Genomic DNA, 17,962 nt, shown 5'->3' on the forward strand with positions numbered 1-17,962 from the left:
TCGCCACACTGCAGCTGATTTGACCATTAAAGTGCATTTATTAAGGAAAAGTTCAACTGAAACACATCTTTACTATAATGTCGAGCAAATAATTTATTGCTTTTAGGTGTTAATCTTTTTTAAATTTTGATGAAATGCACAGCGCTCCCACTTCCACAAATCGATTTTGGAAATGCAGCTGATTTGACCAATAAAGTGCATTTATTAAGGAAAAGTTAAACTGAGACACAACTTTGCTATAATTTTGAGGAAACAAATAATTGTTTTTAAGTGTTAAACTCGTTAAATTCATTTTAAGTCCTCCCGTACATACTCCCGCGGTCGCCATTTGGCAGCCAATTGATTTTTGGCACAACACCGGCCTACGTTTCCGTGTGGTCAGCAGTGACACGGTGCGTCAGATCTGACATACACAGCAAATTATTTGTTTGTTTTTCCACATTATTAGACATATTTGGACTAATGCAACTGATGCGACTTATACCACGGTGCGATGTGTACGGCGGCAAGTACGATAAGTTATTTACATATTATTATTTGTAAAGAGGAGCACAAGCAGCTAGCTGCCACACAACTAATGCAGCTTGGAGCACTTTCATCAGTAATATCATAATATTTCAGCCACGTAATGTGAAATTTACAACAAAGTCAAGGCTTTAAAAAAAAAAAAAAAACATGGTTTGCGTGTACCACAGAAATAATATGACAAATTGGACAGGATGGCCTCAGGCAGCACTGGAATTGCTGCAGCTGCCACTTTTAGCATTACAAACAGCTATTTCAATGTAAAATGTAATATGAAATTGAGAGTGATGTACAGGTTGATAAAGCACCAGTTGCAAGAACCTAGAAGAATTTTTTTTTTAAAGATGGGAATTATTTCTAAGAGGCTATAATCCATCTTGGTTTTGGAACCACTTGGTTTCAATGAAACTTTATTTTTCTAATGCGGTCATTCAAAGAGCTATCTACAACAGGTAAGATGTGATTGTTTATAGCCTTCCCACAGGACCCCATTTTAAATTATCAAAACTACACCTCTAAAAATTTTGTTGTTGTTGTTTATTGATAAGGCAGAATTAGAACAAAACACACACCTGGGTGAGGAAAAATACTGCTGTCTGGTATGTGCTTTCTGGCTTTCAGCAGTTATTTTTTTTAAATCAATATATGCTCATCTTACAGATCCAAATCTTTCTATATCCCTCATCCTTTGTTTTTCTTATTGACTGACAAAACGACTCAAAAGAGCAGGTTGCACTGACTTGCATGCAGGGCCACTCCATCATTCCTCACATCTTTACATATGGTGAAAGAGAGGCGGAAACCATTGGGCGCATCATATAAACACAAGGACAAAAGAAGGACGAGACTCCCTACGAAGCACTCAAGCTATGCCGCTTTGAACTGTGCTGAAATGAGATGGGTGGAGAGTGCTGGGGTCTAACATCTCACGGCACACAGAGAGGAAGTGGTGGGGTCTTTAATTGGAGGCATTGCAGTGCAGGACGACAGCAGCTTAGTTTGCACTTGGTAAACAATCTGAACAAGTTCCTTTCTTAACTGTGGGAGAGTTTAGGGCAGACCACTGGCGGTGTTCGTTTAAGTGGCAAGTGGCACCTTAGAGGTTATAGAAGACAGAGAAGAAAGAGCTGACACGAGGTTTTAGTTTAATTTGGCTGATTCAAAAGAAAAAGGATGTATTACTTTAATTTAAAACAATTATCTCCTGTGGCGCAGTTGGTAGAGCTGCTGCCTCTCAGGGAACAGGTTACCCTGGTACAAATCCTGTTCTGGGGGCCTTTCTGGGTGGAGTTTGCATGTTCTCTCCATGCATGCGTGGGTTTTCTCCAGATACTCCAGTTTCCTCCCACAGACCAAAATCATGCATGTTAGGCTGATTGGTGACTCTAAATTATCCCTAAGTGTGAGTGAGAGAGTGAATGGTTGTTTGTCTTATTTGTCTCCATGTGGCCCTGTGATGGACTTACGACCCGTCCAGGGTGTTCCCTGCCTCTCACACAGTGATTGCTGGACATGGGCACCAGTGACCCCTGCGACCCAAAAAAGAATAGCAGGTAAAGATAATGGATGGAAGGATATCTCCTGTAGATATAAGGCCTGGAGTAAGGAGCCACACAGAATATTCACTTCAGTAACACATGCACACCCCCACACAATTGTTTATCAATTCCTTGCTCACCCAAGAGAAAAAAGGGATTAGGAATTTGATTCACACCTGCCATTGTCTGTCCCACACGGCAAATTGCTGCTTCTTAATCGGACCGAAAGCATCAGACGCAATGCACAGGTATTCTCTCAGCTCCCATGAAACATAGTAAGTGATTCCCTCAAGTGCTCTGAGTTGCGAGCGCAATGGATTTGAGAGCGTGCACATATTGTGATTGGTGAATTTCAGTTGACAAGGCAGTGCCAGAGGAGGGGATGTGTATCAGCGTTGTAATGACATCATCTGCTTGGGCCGTGTCAGTCGAGGGGATTTAGAGTGGAAAAGTGTCGGCTGTTGCCATGGGCAATCACAAGGAAAGGGTTGAGCGGATAATACAGATCAGGTATCATCACAAAGATGCTGTGTTCAGTTCCTTGGCCTTACATGGTGACAAGTGAAAAACTAGAACCAGAAAACTATTGAAAAACTTTGAACAGTGTCATTGCAGCTACTGCCTGAATTTCTAACATTATTTTGTGGAAAAAAAATCGGACTAAAAATAAACATTTGGATGTATGAGTTGTATAAGAAGTGTAAAGGGAACCAAGATATAAAGGCATCTAACAAGGTTGAGTCGGGTCCTCTGGACGGATTCTTCTTTGTTGAAACGTTTGAACAGTTGAAAAGTCTTTGAACTGTTTTATAAGACTGAGTTTGTTGCAGCACCCCAGACTTAAGAGGTCTTTTGGATAAAAGATGAAACGTTTCAACGAAGAAGGATCCGTCCAGAGGACCAGACACAACCTTGTTAGATTTATCTACCTGGAGCATGCATCCGAAGAAAAAGGCGTGTTACACTGCTGCCTGTGGCGTAATGTGGTCGTCATGGCAACCACTAACCTGTTTGTTACTACCTGGCAGCCAAATTCATGAGTATAGAAGACATAACACACTGGAAATTAAGCCTCAAACTATCACTGTGCAAAAACTGCTACTGAGAATTTGTGAAATCTTGAACCATGAGCAGCAGAAGATGCTCACGTGAATTTTTGATTTGACGAGTTAAAAAGACCCCTTTCGTTTTGAAGGGAATATTTTTAGTTAAAATTTACCGGTACCTTAGACTTGCGGAAGACTGGCTATGCACTCAGTGTCTTTTGTGAGATTTTAAAAGAAAACCGTAAGCCCTATGAGACACGCTAGGTAAAAGAAAACAATCCATATAATTTTATATATAATTTATGTATGTACAAAAAATTATAGGAGCAAGACAAGCTTGTTTGCAAAGGTTTTTACTGTGGTTGTTTAAAACCTGTAATCAAAGTGCAAGTTCAGACATGTAAAGGCCAACTTTCTGCACTTTGTTTAAACTGTGAATGATAGTTCCACTCTGAAGTATGCCAAAACATGAAAACTGATTGCCACTGATTCTTTTTTGTGCATTTTTATTTTTTTGTTGTTGCTAATTTTGTCTACATTGACATACCACTTCCAAATGTCTGAGCGCAGGATCCCTGATTGAGCCACATATTTTAAGTTATACTTTGTATGTTTTGCTTCAAAGATAGTGATGAAATTCAGGGCAAAATATGTTTATAGACTAGTAAGGGTGTGTTAATACTGATGCACCAGCACCCCTTAATAGTCAGCCATGTCTTGATCATGCAGCTATTTTAAATCCGAAAATGTTTCTTACCAGAATTTTAGGGCTCATAACTTTTAATGAATTTAACTCAGTTCAAGATTTTGATGAATGCCTTTATATATTTTCATGAGCTTTCAGCTTAAAAAAATTTAAGTTTAAACCTTCCTCTTGTCAAAATGCAGATGAACAGCTACACTGATCAGTTCATTTAAGAAGATCATGTCTGATTTCCATAAAAATCAAAGTGCTAAAGTCGTCCGGCATATCAGATTAAAACTGGAACATTTTAAGGCTATGAAAACTACCTGAAACTTTAAAAAGTGCACTATTAAGTCCATGACTTCCATCTTATTTGTTTTGTTGTTAATCTTTAGGCTCATTTTGCAATGATTTGTGAAGTTTTGCAAATTTTGGCTTTAGATGTGCTTCTGTCAAGAAACAAGACTTTGTTATTTTCTTGTGGTTACGAAATGAAGAACTCCCCTCACGAGTATTGTCATTCAGTGAAGATGGTTTTTGAAAGCTAACTTTCTAAACTGAACTAAATTGGGAAAGAAAACCCTGACAAAGAGCGAAGATGGGTGCAACAAGTGCCACGGCAACATTAGTGGGTGCCACAGCGGTTGATAAACCAGCCGTGACAGGTGCACCTGCACCTGAAACCCCATCTGCAAACATTTAGGAATTCACCAAGTTTGTCTCATCTGGTGCGTTTCATGATTTTTTTTTTGGTTTTCAAATTTTAAATACTTGCAATTTATTATTTGTTTTTGGTTTTAATTATCTGGATCCAAATCCCCTTTTTGCGGATGTTTCTCCTCCAAACAGAATCAAATATGGACAAGTTTATCCATCCTTTAATCAAAACACCTTCTGCCCTGATCTTTAGTCATTTTTTTTTTCAGAATGCCCATCACATAATGTGTCAGAGCTTGGCAAGCCATGTTCTATTTAAAACGCTGACCACCTCTGTCAGAAAACCAATTACTGGTGAGAGTTTCATTTTAATTTAAATAAGATTACATTACAGTGACATGAAAAGAGGGCACTGTCAGGATGGAGAGAACGAGTGCTCCTTCTTTATCTGTTCCCACAGCACTGGGATTGTAGGACAAGACTAAACTGCATGAAGAAATATCCTGTGTGTGTGTGTGTGTGTGTGTGTGTGTGCCAGGGTGGGAAAAGAGAGCGAAAGTGTGTTTCTGTCAGAGACGAGGCATACTAGGCGAGGTATACTATGATGCATGGATGCACATGCATGTAAACATGCGAGCGATAGTCTGAACGTATTTCAAAGTAGGCAGCTTGTGAGGAGGAGAACAATTACTGCAGTGGCTCAAGCACAAATCTTTATAAAACGCTTGTGTGAAGCAGCACCAGTGGCATAAAGCCACACGATACGTCATTTGTACGTTTTATTTTCATGATCCCTCATATAATCTGCTCACCCACCCCGCATATCTTAGTTGGTTTGAGTCTGCATTTGAAGCCACTGCAGCCTGAGAGAATTCAGAGAAACCTGCTGAAGTACTTCAGACATTTGAAGCTGCCTAGCTCATTACAAAATGCAAACGGGGAAGTTATGTGTGAGAAAAGCAGTCCAAGTTACTTTACAGTGTGGTTGCATCATGTTGCTCCTGTCAAGTGAATTTCTGAGTGATATAGAGGTGCATCGTGTAATAATTGTCTTCCTTCTCTCCATCCCTTTTTATACATTCTGTCGCCTTCCTCCTGCTTTCCGACCTTGAACGGACCAGTGGACGAGCTTGGGATCGAGTTCATGGGTGAGACAACTTTTTTTTTTTTGGGGGGGGGGGAACATCGACTTTGCAGAGCACTCAATCTTTCATGTGCCTCACATGTGTCAAACACCTCATACAAAACACACAATCCAGCACAACAAGGCCGCTCACCTTGGAAAATTAATGTGGGCCAGTTGCCATGGAAACACTGTGGCGGTGAATTAGGTGTATTCTGTCTGCATGGAGAACAGTACTGTTGGAGAAGAGTGATTTAATGAGTGTACAGGCTAAGACGAACGACAGCAGTCCTTGTTTACTCATCTTTCGTGTGTTTGCGGAGTCACTTAGGAAGCAGTTCCTAAAAAAAAAACAAGAGACTGCGTGAGTTTTTTGGCACGGTGCTCCGAGACAAAATAATTCACGGAACAAAAAAGATCAATCTGTTAAGTGAAAACCTTTAAATACTCGGGGTGTAACAGTCCATGTACTGAACCAGTGTTTCTAGTTGATCACCTCTTCCATTGAGAAAGCTCACATTTTTTCATTAAACAAAGTTAAGTCAGGTCCTCTGGACGGTTCCTTTTTGAGGAAATCATCCAAAGGACTTCATCAGTCCGAGGAGCCACAACAAACTCAGTCCCATAAGTAGCACATTCACATAGTGGGCCAACCAGTTTGATTCAAACCAAACCAATCAATTTGGTTGGTCCACTATGTGAATGTGCTACTTATGGGACTGAGTTTGTTGTGGCTCCTCGGACTGATGAAGTCTTTTGAATGAAAGACAAAATGTTTCAACAAAAAGAAACCATCCAGAATACCAGACTGAACTTTGTTGGATTTTTTACATGGATTATTGAGCATGAACGTTGATATTTTTAAATTACTTTTTGCTAACTGCCATTACAGAAAAGAAGCAGAGGAAGCCACTATATAAAGCACTCTACATCATAAAGCAAAAATAGCTGGTCTGACTTGGATTGATTGTTTTAAATCAGCCATATGGAAAAGGTTCCAGTCATGGCTGCAATAAATGAAAGATGGAAGTATGGAAAGCCAAAAGTGCCATAATTTGCCTGCTTTGAATTTTCCATTTATGGTTCCTAATAAACACAGCTAAATACATCATCAGGTCCTAAAAAATTGCCACTCAGCTAACTTAGAAGCTAAAAGGAAGTTTACTGTATTTTCTGCCGTACATGTCGCACCAAAGTCACATCAGTCCAAATATGTCTAATAAAGTGGAAAAATCCATAAATGCGTCACTTCGCTGTATACATCATATTGATTATGCATCACCGCTGATGCATCACATTTGTTACACATCACTGCTGACAACGTGGAAATGTAGGCTGGTGTTGTGCCAAAAATTGATTGGCTGCCAAACGGTGCCCGTGGGAGGATTTTAACAAGAATTTAACAAGATTAACATTTAAAAACAATTATTTGTTTGTTCAACATTATAGTAAGGGTGTGTCTCAGATGAACTTTTATTTAATAAATGCACTTCAATGGTCAAACTACCTGCATTTTGCCGAGGCGGCACAGACAAATGAAGCTGATTTGACGTTTGCTCCAGGCGAGTTGGACAGAGGTGGAAAACTATGGCAAGCCGATTGTGTCATTAATGGCCACTTTTTACCTATTACATGACACAATGTCATGCCATACTACTCAAGTGCCATCTAGTGGCTGAAAATGGTAGAGCTCAATATTTCCAGTCAGAGTGAATGAAAACAGTCATATCCCAGCCAAAAATTGGTTTATAAATATGGGAAAAATCCGTAAATACGTTGCTTCGGCGTATAAGTCACAAGGCATGCAAATTATGCAAAAAAAATGCAATTTATAGGCCAAAAAATACTGTACTATTTTATTGTCTTTGTACCTTCTCATAGGAAGATGATTGTCAGTTGAGTAATACATTTAATACCTTTGATTTTACATCGATTTGGTTGAAATAATTAAAACAAAAACTTTAGCTATTTTTAATTAGACAAACTTTTCAAATTTGGAAATTATCCACATTTTAATGACACATAAGACACTTTTAAAAGTTCAAACTGGCTAAAAGGACGGCACAAAATTAATTTTTTCATTTTATAGTAAAATAATAGTTGACCAATCTTACATTTTTGTACATTACATGCTAATTCAGACTCAGGTTTGTTTTGTCTCTGCTTCTGGGAGGGTAAAAAAGTAATATAATTGTAGCATTTGGCATTTGTTCCTTTTTTCTGTCGTACCGAACCATGACCTCAAAACGAAGGGAACATAACAAACTGTGATTTATGTGTACTGTTACATCTCTATTAAATATACCCAAAAAATCCTTGGATTATTTTTTACTTTTGTTCCTTCCAGGAGGTTAACTCAGCCTTCAGAAAAAACAAATTATCTGATGTTCTTTCTTTAATAATGTCACACTGCTCTTAAACTAGAGGAAGTTGAAAGCCACACTCATCACATGTGCGCATCATCACCCCGCACACCCTATTTTACCATCTGTTCTTTACCATTTGTCCTGCTTTCTTAAAAGCCAAGCTATGAAGTTTTCCATTAACATGTCTTCACACATTGCCAACATGTCAGACACTCGCTTCAGGAAATAGACAGAGGCAGAAGACGCTCAGGAAGCGAATCCTGCCCTGCAAACAACATTCCCCAGTTCAGTGATTTTAATCTGGGGACGAAATTAGTTCAGCGTACTGCTGCAGGTGGACGGATGCATTACAGATTAATCGATTGATAGCAGGATGGATGGCAGACACAAAGGAATAACAGATTCTTGTTTGCCTCCTTTGCAATTGAATATGATTATTCATTGTGTTCCATTATAAATCTCCCTTCTGCTTCATCAATAAATCTTTGAGCAGTTGTTATATAAGTCCTATATGTGACCGCCTGAGAGTCAGAATACAGCAGAGCCCTGTTTGATGTAGGATTGAACTCTCTAAATATGATTTTCTTGCACTCTTTAGTCCAACAGCTTAAGCTTTGCATGTCTCACTAGTTCACTCTGATGTATTTCCAGCAGAACAACCCGTTTTCTCATGGATGCTTTAGTGTGGTCTTCATTATAGAATTTTATCCCAATCCGAATGTAGAGCAGTTGTTATGATATTGCTGGTCACACGGGATTGTCTTGTCTTTGTGTCAGTGCAACATGGTTTAGCCAGTTTAGCTCACTTTTTAGTTTTTCTTAATATTTTCTTGCATCTAATTTCAAGACTAGCTTGTAGGCATCCAGCATGAAAGGCCTGTAATAGCTTTACAGACTGCAGATCTTTTTTTTTCCCCTTGCAGCCATTCAGCACAGCTTTGTAGGCAGCTGTTTTTATGTTCAGATTTTGGAAAAAGCCTTTTACATCCATCAAGAGAAAGCAGAGGTTGGTCTCAGGTGGTGCTCCACATGAACGCTGATGATGCAGCAGCAGCAGGGAAAGATATTCCCCATGTTTCACATCTTCAACTGTTGAGAGGTCATTTCACTGATGGCGAAGGCCGGAAGCTTCACAGGGCTACAAGTATGTATAGGTTTCTCCTTAAATTTTGAACTATGGTACAGTATTCTATTCATGAAATGAACTGATGCAGCAAAAATGCCATGCAAGAGGAGAATCTTATCAAAAATAGTGAGAACACAACTGTGATTGGTTGTTTTAGCTATGAACAAAGGAAACTCTCCAGCAGCTTCTGTTGGAGGAAAATGATAAACCAGGGCAGGTTAAGACCAGGAAAGTTTTCTGCTGGCATCATTAGAAGTCCCAGACAATCCCTCAAAGGTCATGAACATGTTGCAGTGTTTGCATTTTTCCTGTTGTTCACAATCTGTTGAGATCAGACTTAGAATATTTTGTGGCCCCAACTCTGAATATATTAAGATGTTGCATAAAATGTAAATTATTACAAACTGCAATCATATGAAAATATCATAAACCCTTATTTTGTTTGCAGTAGAACATAGTAGGAAAATCAAATGTTTAAACTAAGGAATTGTTCAGTTAAAAAAGGGTGCTAGACTTTGTGATAGCAACACATGTCAAGACAGTTGGGAAGGGGCAACAAAAGGCAGTCAAGTAAGTGGCACAACGAAAAAAGAATAAAAAGCACGCTTTGCAACTTAGAAGAATTTGCAATAGGAAAGCAAAAGATGATACAGAACTGATTTTCTCAGAGGTAACACTAGGGAGATTCACTGGTTTGCAAACAAACGTATCTACATAGCGGAACAATTTCGGAATAACTGTTTCTTAATAGAAAATTGAAATGACTGAATATCCCATCATCTACATTTCATAATATTAACAAATAAACCAAGAATCTGGAGAAATGCTTGTTTGTAAAAGATAAGGTTAAAAGTCAATACTGGTGCCTTCATGTATTTAGGTGACTAGATTAAAAACAGGCCTGGTTCTGTTAGGGACATCACTGCATGGGCTCAGGAACACTTCTACATTTCATTGTCTGTAAACTCAGTTCACCCTGCCATAAACTTCTATCATGCAAAGAAGAAGTGTTATGTGAACATCATCCAGAAATGCTCATGTCTTCTCTGAGTCAAAGTTCATTCAAAATAGACTGGAGTAAAGTGTATCAAAATTTGGGAAGCTACATCCTCTGTACTGAAGAAGAGAGGGACAATTCAGCTTGTTGCCAGTGCTCAGTTCAAGCTTGCCTCTCTGATAGTATTGGGGTGCATTTAGTGCCTCTAGTATGGGCAGCTTACATATCTGGAAAGGTACCATCAAAGCTCAGATACCTCAAATACAGCCCCAAATCCCAAATGAGTTGAAAAGGAGGCATCATGAACGAATGCCCGTCAACTTGGCAGCGGTGCTTGAGTCCTTGACCGCGGAGATCCTGGAGCTGGTGGGAAACTGCTCATGACAATGGAAGAACTGGGATCATCCCCTGGCACCTTTCAGCTGTCTGTCCGTGGCGACGAGGAGCTCAATGGACAGCTGGGATGACGAATTCTGCCCAGCATTCAGGCAGTCCTGCTGCCCAGGAGGACTGAGAGGCCTGCTGGCTCTGACAGCAAACTGGATCCGGGTGGACGGATCATTATCTGTGGCCAGATTTTTCGGATTTGCTGCAGGAGATCCTTCCTGCCCACAGCTATCAGCATCTAACAACTCTTGAATGAAACCAGGATGATGAGCTACGATAACACTTAATTTCCCTTTGGGATTAATAAAGTATTTTTGAATTGAATTTGTATTGAATTGAATCAATTCAAGGAATATTCACATGTTAGAGCAACATGCTCCCACCGTTTTCAGAGAAGACTTTGCATATTTCAGCAAAACAATGCTAAATCACTTTACTGCCTCCGTTACAACAGCATGTCTTTGTAGTAGATAAATGGTCTGCTGGCAGTCCAGACCTCTCACCAATTGAAAATATTTAATCCAACTTGAAGAAAAAAAAACTAAATCAGCAAAGTAGACCCTGGCCTGTTAAACAACTACAATCCTACATCAGACAAGAACAGGACGATAATCCCTTCCTAAAACTCCAGCATCCATTAGTTTCTAGACATTTACAAATAGTGGATATTTCACAGCGGTAAATATGGCCTTGTTTACCATTGTTCTTTGAGATGTGTTGCTGCCATCACATTTAAAATTATCTCGTTTTTTAAAAGAAATTATCCAGTTTGTTAGCTTGAACCTTGGATATGTGTACTATGTCTCATTGTGAACAAGATATGGGTTTATGAGATTGGCAAAGCACTGTATTCTGTCTTAGTTTACATTATACAACTTACAAACTGTTTCAGAATTGGGGATGTATTTGTTGTAATTTAGGTTACAAGAGCTCAAACTGAACATCTTGCATTACGAAGAAACAAAAGCTCTTAGTAGCTGCAGGTTATTGGTTTTCCTGAGATGCGTGGACGAGCCAGTGCACTAGTTCCTGAAGCGACGCACCACAATCCAGCTGCCCAGCATCGCAGATATCTGCTGCAATCAACTGTTACTTGTCTCAACTGCTTGTGACCTTAAGCCACTGCAGCTGATGTGCAGTGGTCTGACAAGAAGCTCTGGGAGCATTCATTTGCTTCTAATTCCCTGTTGCCGTCAGTTTCTGAATGCTCAAAAGCACACACACACTTGGCGTGGCCTGTACTATGTAAGCAGTCCATTGGTGTTGCCTGCTGGGTTTGTCTGAATGAAACGATTATCACACTTCAGTTAGCACATGTCACTGAGCCCTCCCTGTGTCTGCCATGTTCCTATACCATAGGCCAACACTGATTTTTACTGACAACGGCACTGCTCCCTGCTTATCGGGTTGTGGACAGTTGTGTGCCATTGTCACCTTAGCATTTTTACGTTTAATTCAAAACGTGTCTCTTTCTTCCTGAGCTATCGCAGCCGACGCCCTTTGTGTCACAGTGGAAACTCATTGCCCTGAATTGTATTCTTCTCGTTGCAGAGAGCGGTGACACCTACCAGAGGCAGGTGCTGTCCATCTTCAGCATCGCCTCGGGGATCTGTCTTCTTGGAGTGGCATGCATGGCTCTCTACCGCCGTAACAAGTGAGTGATTCCGGTTCAGAACCACATTAGCAGAGTAAACTTTGAGCTATGCAGAAAGAGCACTTTACTATGGCGCGGAGCCCAACGAAAGTGTGAGTCAGCTCGGGGATTTTTTAGTTAGGCATCAGGTCTAAATTGTGCGGGATGCATTTGGGACAGATACTCATGTAAGATTTACTCGTAAAGGGGATTTAGCAAGCAATTGTGTCACAAATGCGTCATATAAAATTAAATATAGAGGTTCAACACCAGTATCTGCCCTGTCAGAAACATTAGAGCACTATACTGTGTCTTTAGATGTGATTCAGCATAAAATCAGACCACCAATGTCAGTTTTTGCAGGCAAGGTGGAATAAAAGTAATAAAGGCAACAATATAATGGTGCTAGAGGTTGAGTTGATCAAATGTATTTTTTTTTTCAGTACTTATAGTGCTGTGCTTATCGGTCAACATGACCAAAGACTTACTGGGAGATTTAATGTGCCGTAAATTATCTAAGCCTGCATTTTTTAAAAATTGATTCTCCTTTACTCAAATGTTTCTTGGCTTTGCAGCTCAGACAAATAGATTCTCCTGGTAGTACAGCAGTTTATTCTGTTCTCCAGTAAAAGACAAACATTGCATTTGGCACAGCTCCTCAGAGAAGATTAGGCCATCAGTAAAGTTTTATTCTTCTTGCTGTTTGATAATTACGTGACGATTACCTAAAAAAAAATCAGAGGCGGATTTCCATGGATTTATTAATTAAATGGTTCTCAATAAACAAGTTAATTCAAACTCTAACTTCAATAAATTAGGTTTTAGTGGTTCCACTATTACATAATTGCTTTGTACAGTATCTAGTTCTAAAATTTCGCTGCTCAAGGCGGCTGCATGTTTTTTTAAATTACTTTATTTTACCAAGAAGAAATCCATTGAGATCATCAATCTCTTTTATAAGGATGATCGTTGAAGTACTTCTTACTTTCTTTCTGGCATATTGCTTTTGAAAATTTTATTTCCTCTTTTTTTCTGGATGTAAATAGCTTTTTTTTAATCATTACTTCCTCTGGTATAGGATGCTTTAATCAGGTCTCTCGCGTAAATGAGTCATCGACGCTCAATGGGATTTACCTGTCTAAATAAAGGTTGAATGAATGCTGTACAGCTGGAAGGATTTTTACTGAAACCTTTTTACTTTTGGACATTTGTTATGAAGCGTAATCATGACATCAAGGTGGTTTTTACAACCAGGAACAGCTGATTAACATCTCAAAGCTCAAATGACCTCAAATACAGCCCCAAATCCCAAATGAGTTGTAAAGGAGGCGCCGTGGATGCATCTCCGTCTACCTGGCTGAGGTGCTTGAGTGACTGACTGCTGAGATTCAAAAAGCATTCAATACAAAAACAACTGGACTTTATTTGTAACAGAAACAACATATTTATTTATTTATTAACATATTTATTTCTGTTACAAATAAGCTACAATGTTTAATTTCCCTTTGAGATTAATAAAATATTTTGAATTGAATTGAATTGACTCTGCTGTAATTGGATGATTTAACTATTGTTCAGTTTTCAGTGTCGGTCATTGCACAAGTCTGTTCAAACTTAAAGCATCTTGAGCAAAAAGGGGGAAAAAATACTATAAAGTAGCCATTTTCATCTTCAATCCAGTTGAGATTAAGTTTTGTTTTCCAAATTTAGGTTGTTCAAAGAGCTTTCTATGACAAGCAATTAATTAATTGTTTCATGCCTTGCTACAGAACCCCCTACCCCCCTCAAAACCTCTCAACCCAATTTCTGTAATCAAGCTAACCAGTACATAACTACACTTAATGTAATGAAGTACTTTACATGTCTACTTATTCCACAATATTTAGACATGGATTTTTTTTTTGTGCAGCATATGTTTAACTCATAAAAAAGGAAAACACATTAGTAGACTAATAGCTGTTGTTTAAGAAAATATAATGCTAATATTGACTATATATTTTTAATCATATGCCTACCATCTACTCTGCTTTACAGTAATTAATATGTCTAGTCTTAAAAAAGCAATTACCCCAGGTATATTAATATAGTGTGTTAGACTAGTATGTCCAAAGACAAATAATAATGTAATGTAAAATTTTTTGAAGTGCAAGTTCAACTATTGGAATAACACATTAGGCTTCTCGGCTGAGTTTTTATTTTTTTGTTGTTTAGTTTGTTGACATGCTAACGGTAACTAAGGACAGCATGTAACACTTGCCAAGATGGCAGCACAAATTCTTGCCTTGTTAGCATAAAAGCTTGGTTAGCCATTCCAGTGCAACCACTATTTTAGTGATGTGAACTATCCCTTTAAATTGAACCATCAAGAAAAATGATTCTGGTTTCAGATTGCTCTGCATGTTGTTGGAGGTTCACAGGAAGTCCAGCTATCATTGTCGGTTGAAACTGATGGCAGCTGTCATCTTATCCAATCATTTGAACACGTTTGATAAAGAACCCCATTCAATAAATGACTAAAGCCCCGGTGTCTGCTGTGCTTTACAGAAAGGAAGGACCGTCCAATCTGAGCAAACTGCACTTCTCATAAAGACGAGCATTATGACAATGACAATCTGCGGTGACAAATCTTAGTGCAGAATAATAAGCATGAAACAATGTACACCTGTCAAACATGGCCACTTCACTTTATCTTTTAGCTTTCTGCGGCTCATATGGATTTTTGTTGTATTGCACTTTGAGCAAACTATTTTCATGAATCCCTCCATAAAGCAATGCTCCAAACTCTGGTTTTCTCATCGATGGTTGTAGAAAAGCTTTTGCTTTTTCTAAATATTTATCACAAAAGCATGCAATGGATGTTTAATGGTCCAGACTTAATTCTCACTTCTGCAACACATCTTCTCACTTTTTATTGTACAAGTTCCTTTTTTTCTTTGGTTTCTAGAAAGAAAATGCTTTGCTTCTTTAACCTTTGACGACGCCATTTGTTAAAATGTTGTCATTTTCAAAAGTCTTGAACTGTTGAGAGGATTTAATTACAAAGCGGCACGATAGCATGAGCTCATGATGTGTAAAAATAGCTCGTCACTTCAGGCGCATTTTTGTCTGCCATTTGTTACCCTTTTCGCTTGTCATCTTGCAGCATTAAATGATATGCAGAGTGGTTCAAGCAAGGGTAAAAAACAATCAACATTAAAGCAAACGTGCAGTTTTAAATCCTAATTTATGGAATCTGGCCTTATTTATTCTGTAGGTTTCCTAAAAGCATGTCTGTCTGAAGACTCCGGAGTCTGTTGTGATGGTTTCCATGCGCAAGTCAGGATTCAGATTGAACTAAAGAAACTGTGAAAATGCAGTGTGAATGCTACGTGCTGAATGGCTTTACTGAAATTTGCTGAAGACAATGAAATCGAGTTGGTTAAGAAAAAAGAAGCAGAGTGTTGGTTACAAGCAAAAATAAAAGCATTAATTGCTAAAAGCTAAAGTAGGAAAAGCACAGGCTAAATGTGACAACAACAACAAATTACAAGAAGCCAAAGGTAGGCTAGAAGCTTTTAGCAAGCAAAATACTAGCTAAAAGTTAAAAGTACCAAAAGGTTAGCTAAAAGCTGTAAAGTTGTAGCTAAGAATAGCAAAGGCTAGCTTAAAAAAAGGAAAATACAACAAAAATAAAAGTAGAAAAAAAGCTAGCTACAGACCAAAACGATCAAAACTTTAGCTTAAAACTAAATGTAGCCAAAAAGTAGCTAAAGCCTTAAGGTAGCAGAATTGTACCCTAAACATTAAAATAGCACAGGGAGACAAATATGAAGTAAGAATGCTAACGTAAATTTTGTTTTAGATGTAAGTGAAGACAGCTAAATTACACAATACAGCTACAAATACAGTTCACTATTTTATAGCATAAAATATGCAGAATTAATACATTTAAACATAGGTTAAAAAAATAAAGAGAAAAACAAACAATAGAAAACTGAATCATCCATCCATCCATTTTCTTTACCCGCTTATTCCATTTTGGGTCACGGGGGTCGCTGGTGCCCATGTCCAGCAATCACTGTGCGAGGGGCGGGGTACACCCTGGACGGGTCGCAAGTCCATCACAGGGACACATAGAGACAAACGAGACAAACAACCATTCACTTTCTCACTCACACCTAGGGACAATTTTAGTTACCAATCAGCCTAACATGCATGTTTTTGGACTGTGGGAGGAAACCGGAGTACCCGGAGAAAACCCACGCATGCACGGAGAGAACATGCAAACTCCACCCAGAAAGGCCCCTGGACCGGGGTTTGAACCAGGGACCTGCTCGATGAGAGGCAGCAGCTCTACCAGTTGCGCCACCGTGCTGCCCGAAAACTGAATCATCATTCATAAAAGTCAATAAGTTTAATAACTTCTGCTAAAAAAATACAACTGAGTCCCACCACTGAGTGTGATTTCATTCCAGAAGAAATGAAGTTTGTTTGCAGACTGCGCTAACACGCCATCAGTTCTTCGGTTTTGTCTCGTCTTTCCAATCACCAATCTCTTGCTCGCTTTTAATGTGCATGTGTTGTCGTCCACAGAAGACACCGGGAGAAACTCCAGGCTCATTTTTCTGATAGTCGAAGTTTGAGAGACTGCAGCGTCAACGCCTCTGGCCTCATGTCCAAATCCACTCCCAGGATTCAATACAGCCTTCACGTCCAAAAAGTACGTCTTTTAGCTAATATTGATTTTGTTTCCACTCGTTTCTTCATCATCATTATCACCATCTCATCTTTATATAAACAGTACTTACATACAATAGAGAGTTCAGAGTGCTTGTCAGGATGATGTATGATGTATGTCCTAATAATCTCTCTGCTGGCTTGAAGCCTTTTTGTTCCGACGCTTATCTGACATGGGATGAGAGGCTGTGGAGAATAACAGTTTAAAATAAATGTGCCATGCATTAAGCAGGAAAAATGTGCGTGTCACGTTCGCGGTGACAGATTTATGGGACAAACTACAGATTGGAATTTATAATTGGTGGCGGTGGAGAGAGTCCTGCATGTGCAGCATCAACAAAACAAAGCTAAAATTGTGCTTTATGGATGCACTGAAGCAAATACAGAAATAGCTATAACTCTGCCATTTTTATAGATAATGGGTTAAAATTTGGTGTGGTAGTAGCTGAGGTTCATATCCATCATACACTTGGAGTGCTAACAAATTGCACAAGATATTTTAATAAAACATTATAATTAACTAGTGAAGTCAACTGTTTTTTTTCTGTTAGCTAAATATCTCATGAACCACTCCATGGATTTAAATGAAACTTTCCGGACGTTATTATTAGATGTATATTTATAAGTGATAAACTTCTGGAGTTAATGTGTTTTAAGATTACCACCAGAGCCAACTGACATGAGGAAACACAAAAATGGTATACCTCAGCCAATTTTTTTTTTTTATATTGATCTAAATTTTGGTGAAACAGTGGGTTAGGGTTGTCCTGAGCACATACGCAGAGCCCTACTTATTGTGCAAATTTTGCTTAAACAAACATTTTTTTAAATATATTTTTTGCTTTATCTGTTTGTCTCAATCGTGTCTGTTAGCAAAATAATTCCTGAACCACTAAACAAAATTTAATGAATCTTTCTCACGTAATCCTTGGATGAATTTGTATAACTAGCTTTTTGGAGCTGCATAGCCTCCACAGCTGATGAACATTGGTCGACAGAAAAAATGGCAATAACTCAGTCATTGTTACAAATATTGATCTAAAATTTGATTTCATTTACAAGCTTTGACCAAAACAGTTAAAAATGATGTTTCGTTTCGTGATTGAAAACTAAGATGACAGGCGACGTGCATAAATTATTCCTTTAATTCATGAAAAGACACT

At 38.7% G+C, this 17,962-nt stretch overlaps 1 protein-coding gene across 1 annotated transcript in view; it reads left to right on the plus strand.

Annotated features, from left to right (window-relative positions):
• Positions 1 to 17,962, plus strand: part of nrg3b (neuregulin 3b) — a 313,653-nt gene that overhangs the window by 260,116 nt on the left and 35,575 nt on the right. The window contains exons 4-6 of the mRNA XM_037691441.1: positions 5,573 to 5,599; positions 12,002 to 12,104; positions 16,656 to 16,782. Coding sequence (XP_037547369.1) covers positions 5,573 to 5,599; positions 12,002 to 12,104; positions 16,656 to 16,782 — 257 coding nt within the window. The remainder of the gene's footprint in view (positions 1 to 5,572; positions 5,600 to 12,001; positions 12,105 to 16,655; positions 16,783 to 17,962) is intronic.

Source organism: Nematolebias whitei, chromosome 17 (assembly GCF_014905685.2).
Source record: "Nematolebias whitei isolate Nwh7 chromosome 17, NemWhi1, whole genome shotgun sequence".
Classification (NCBI taxonomy): domain Eukaryota; kingdom Metazoa; phylum Chordata; class Actinopteri; order Cyprinodontiformes; family Rivulidae; genus Nematolebias; species Nematolebias whitei.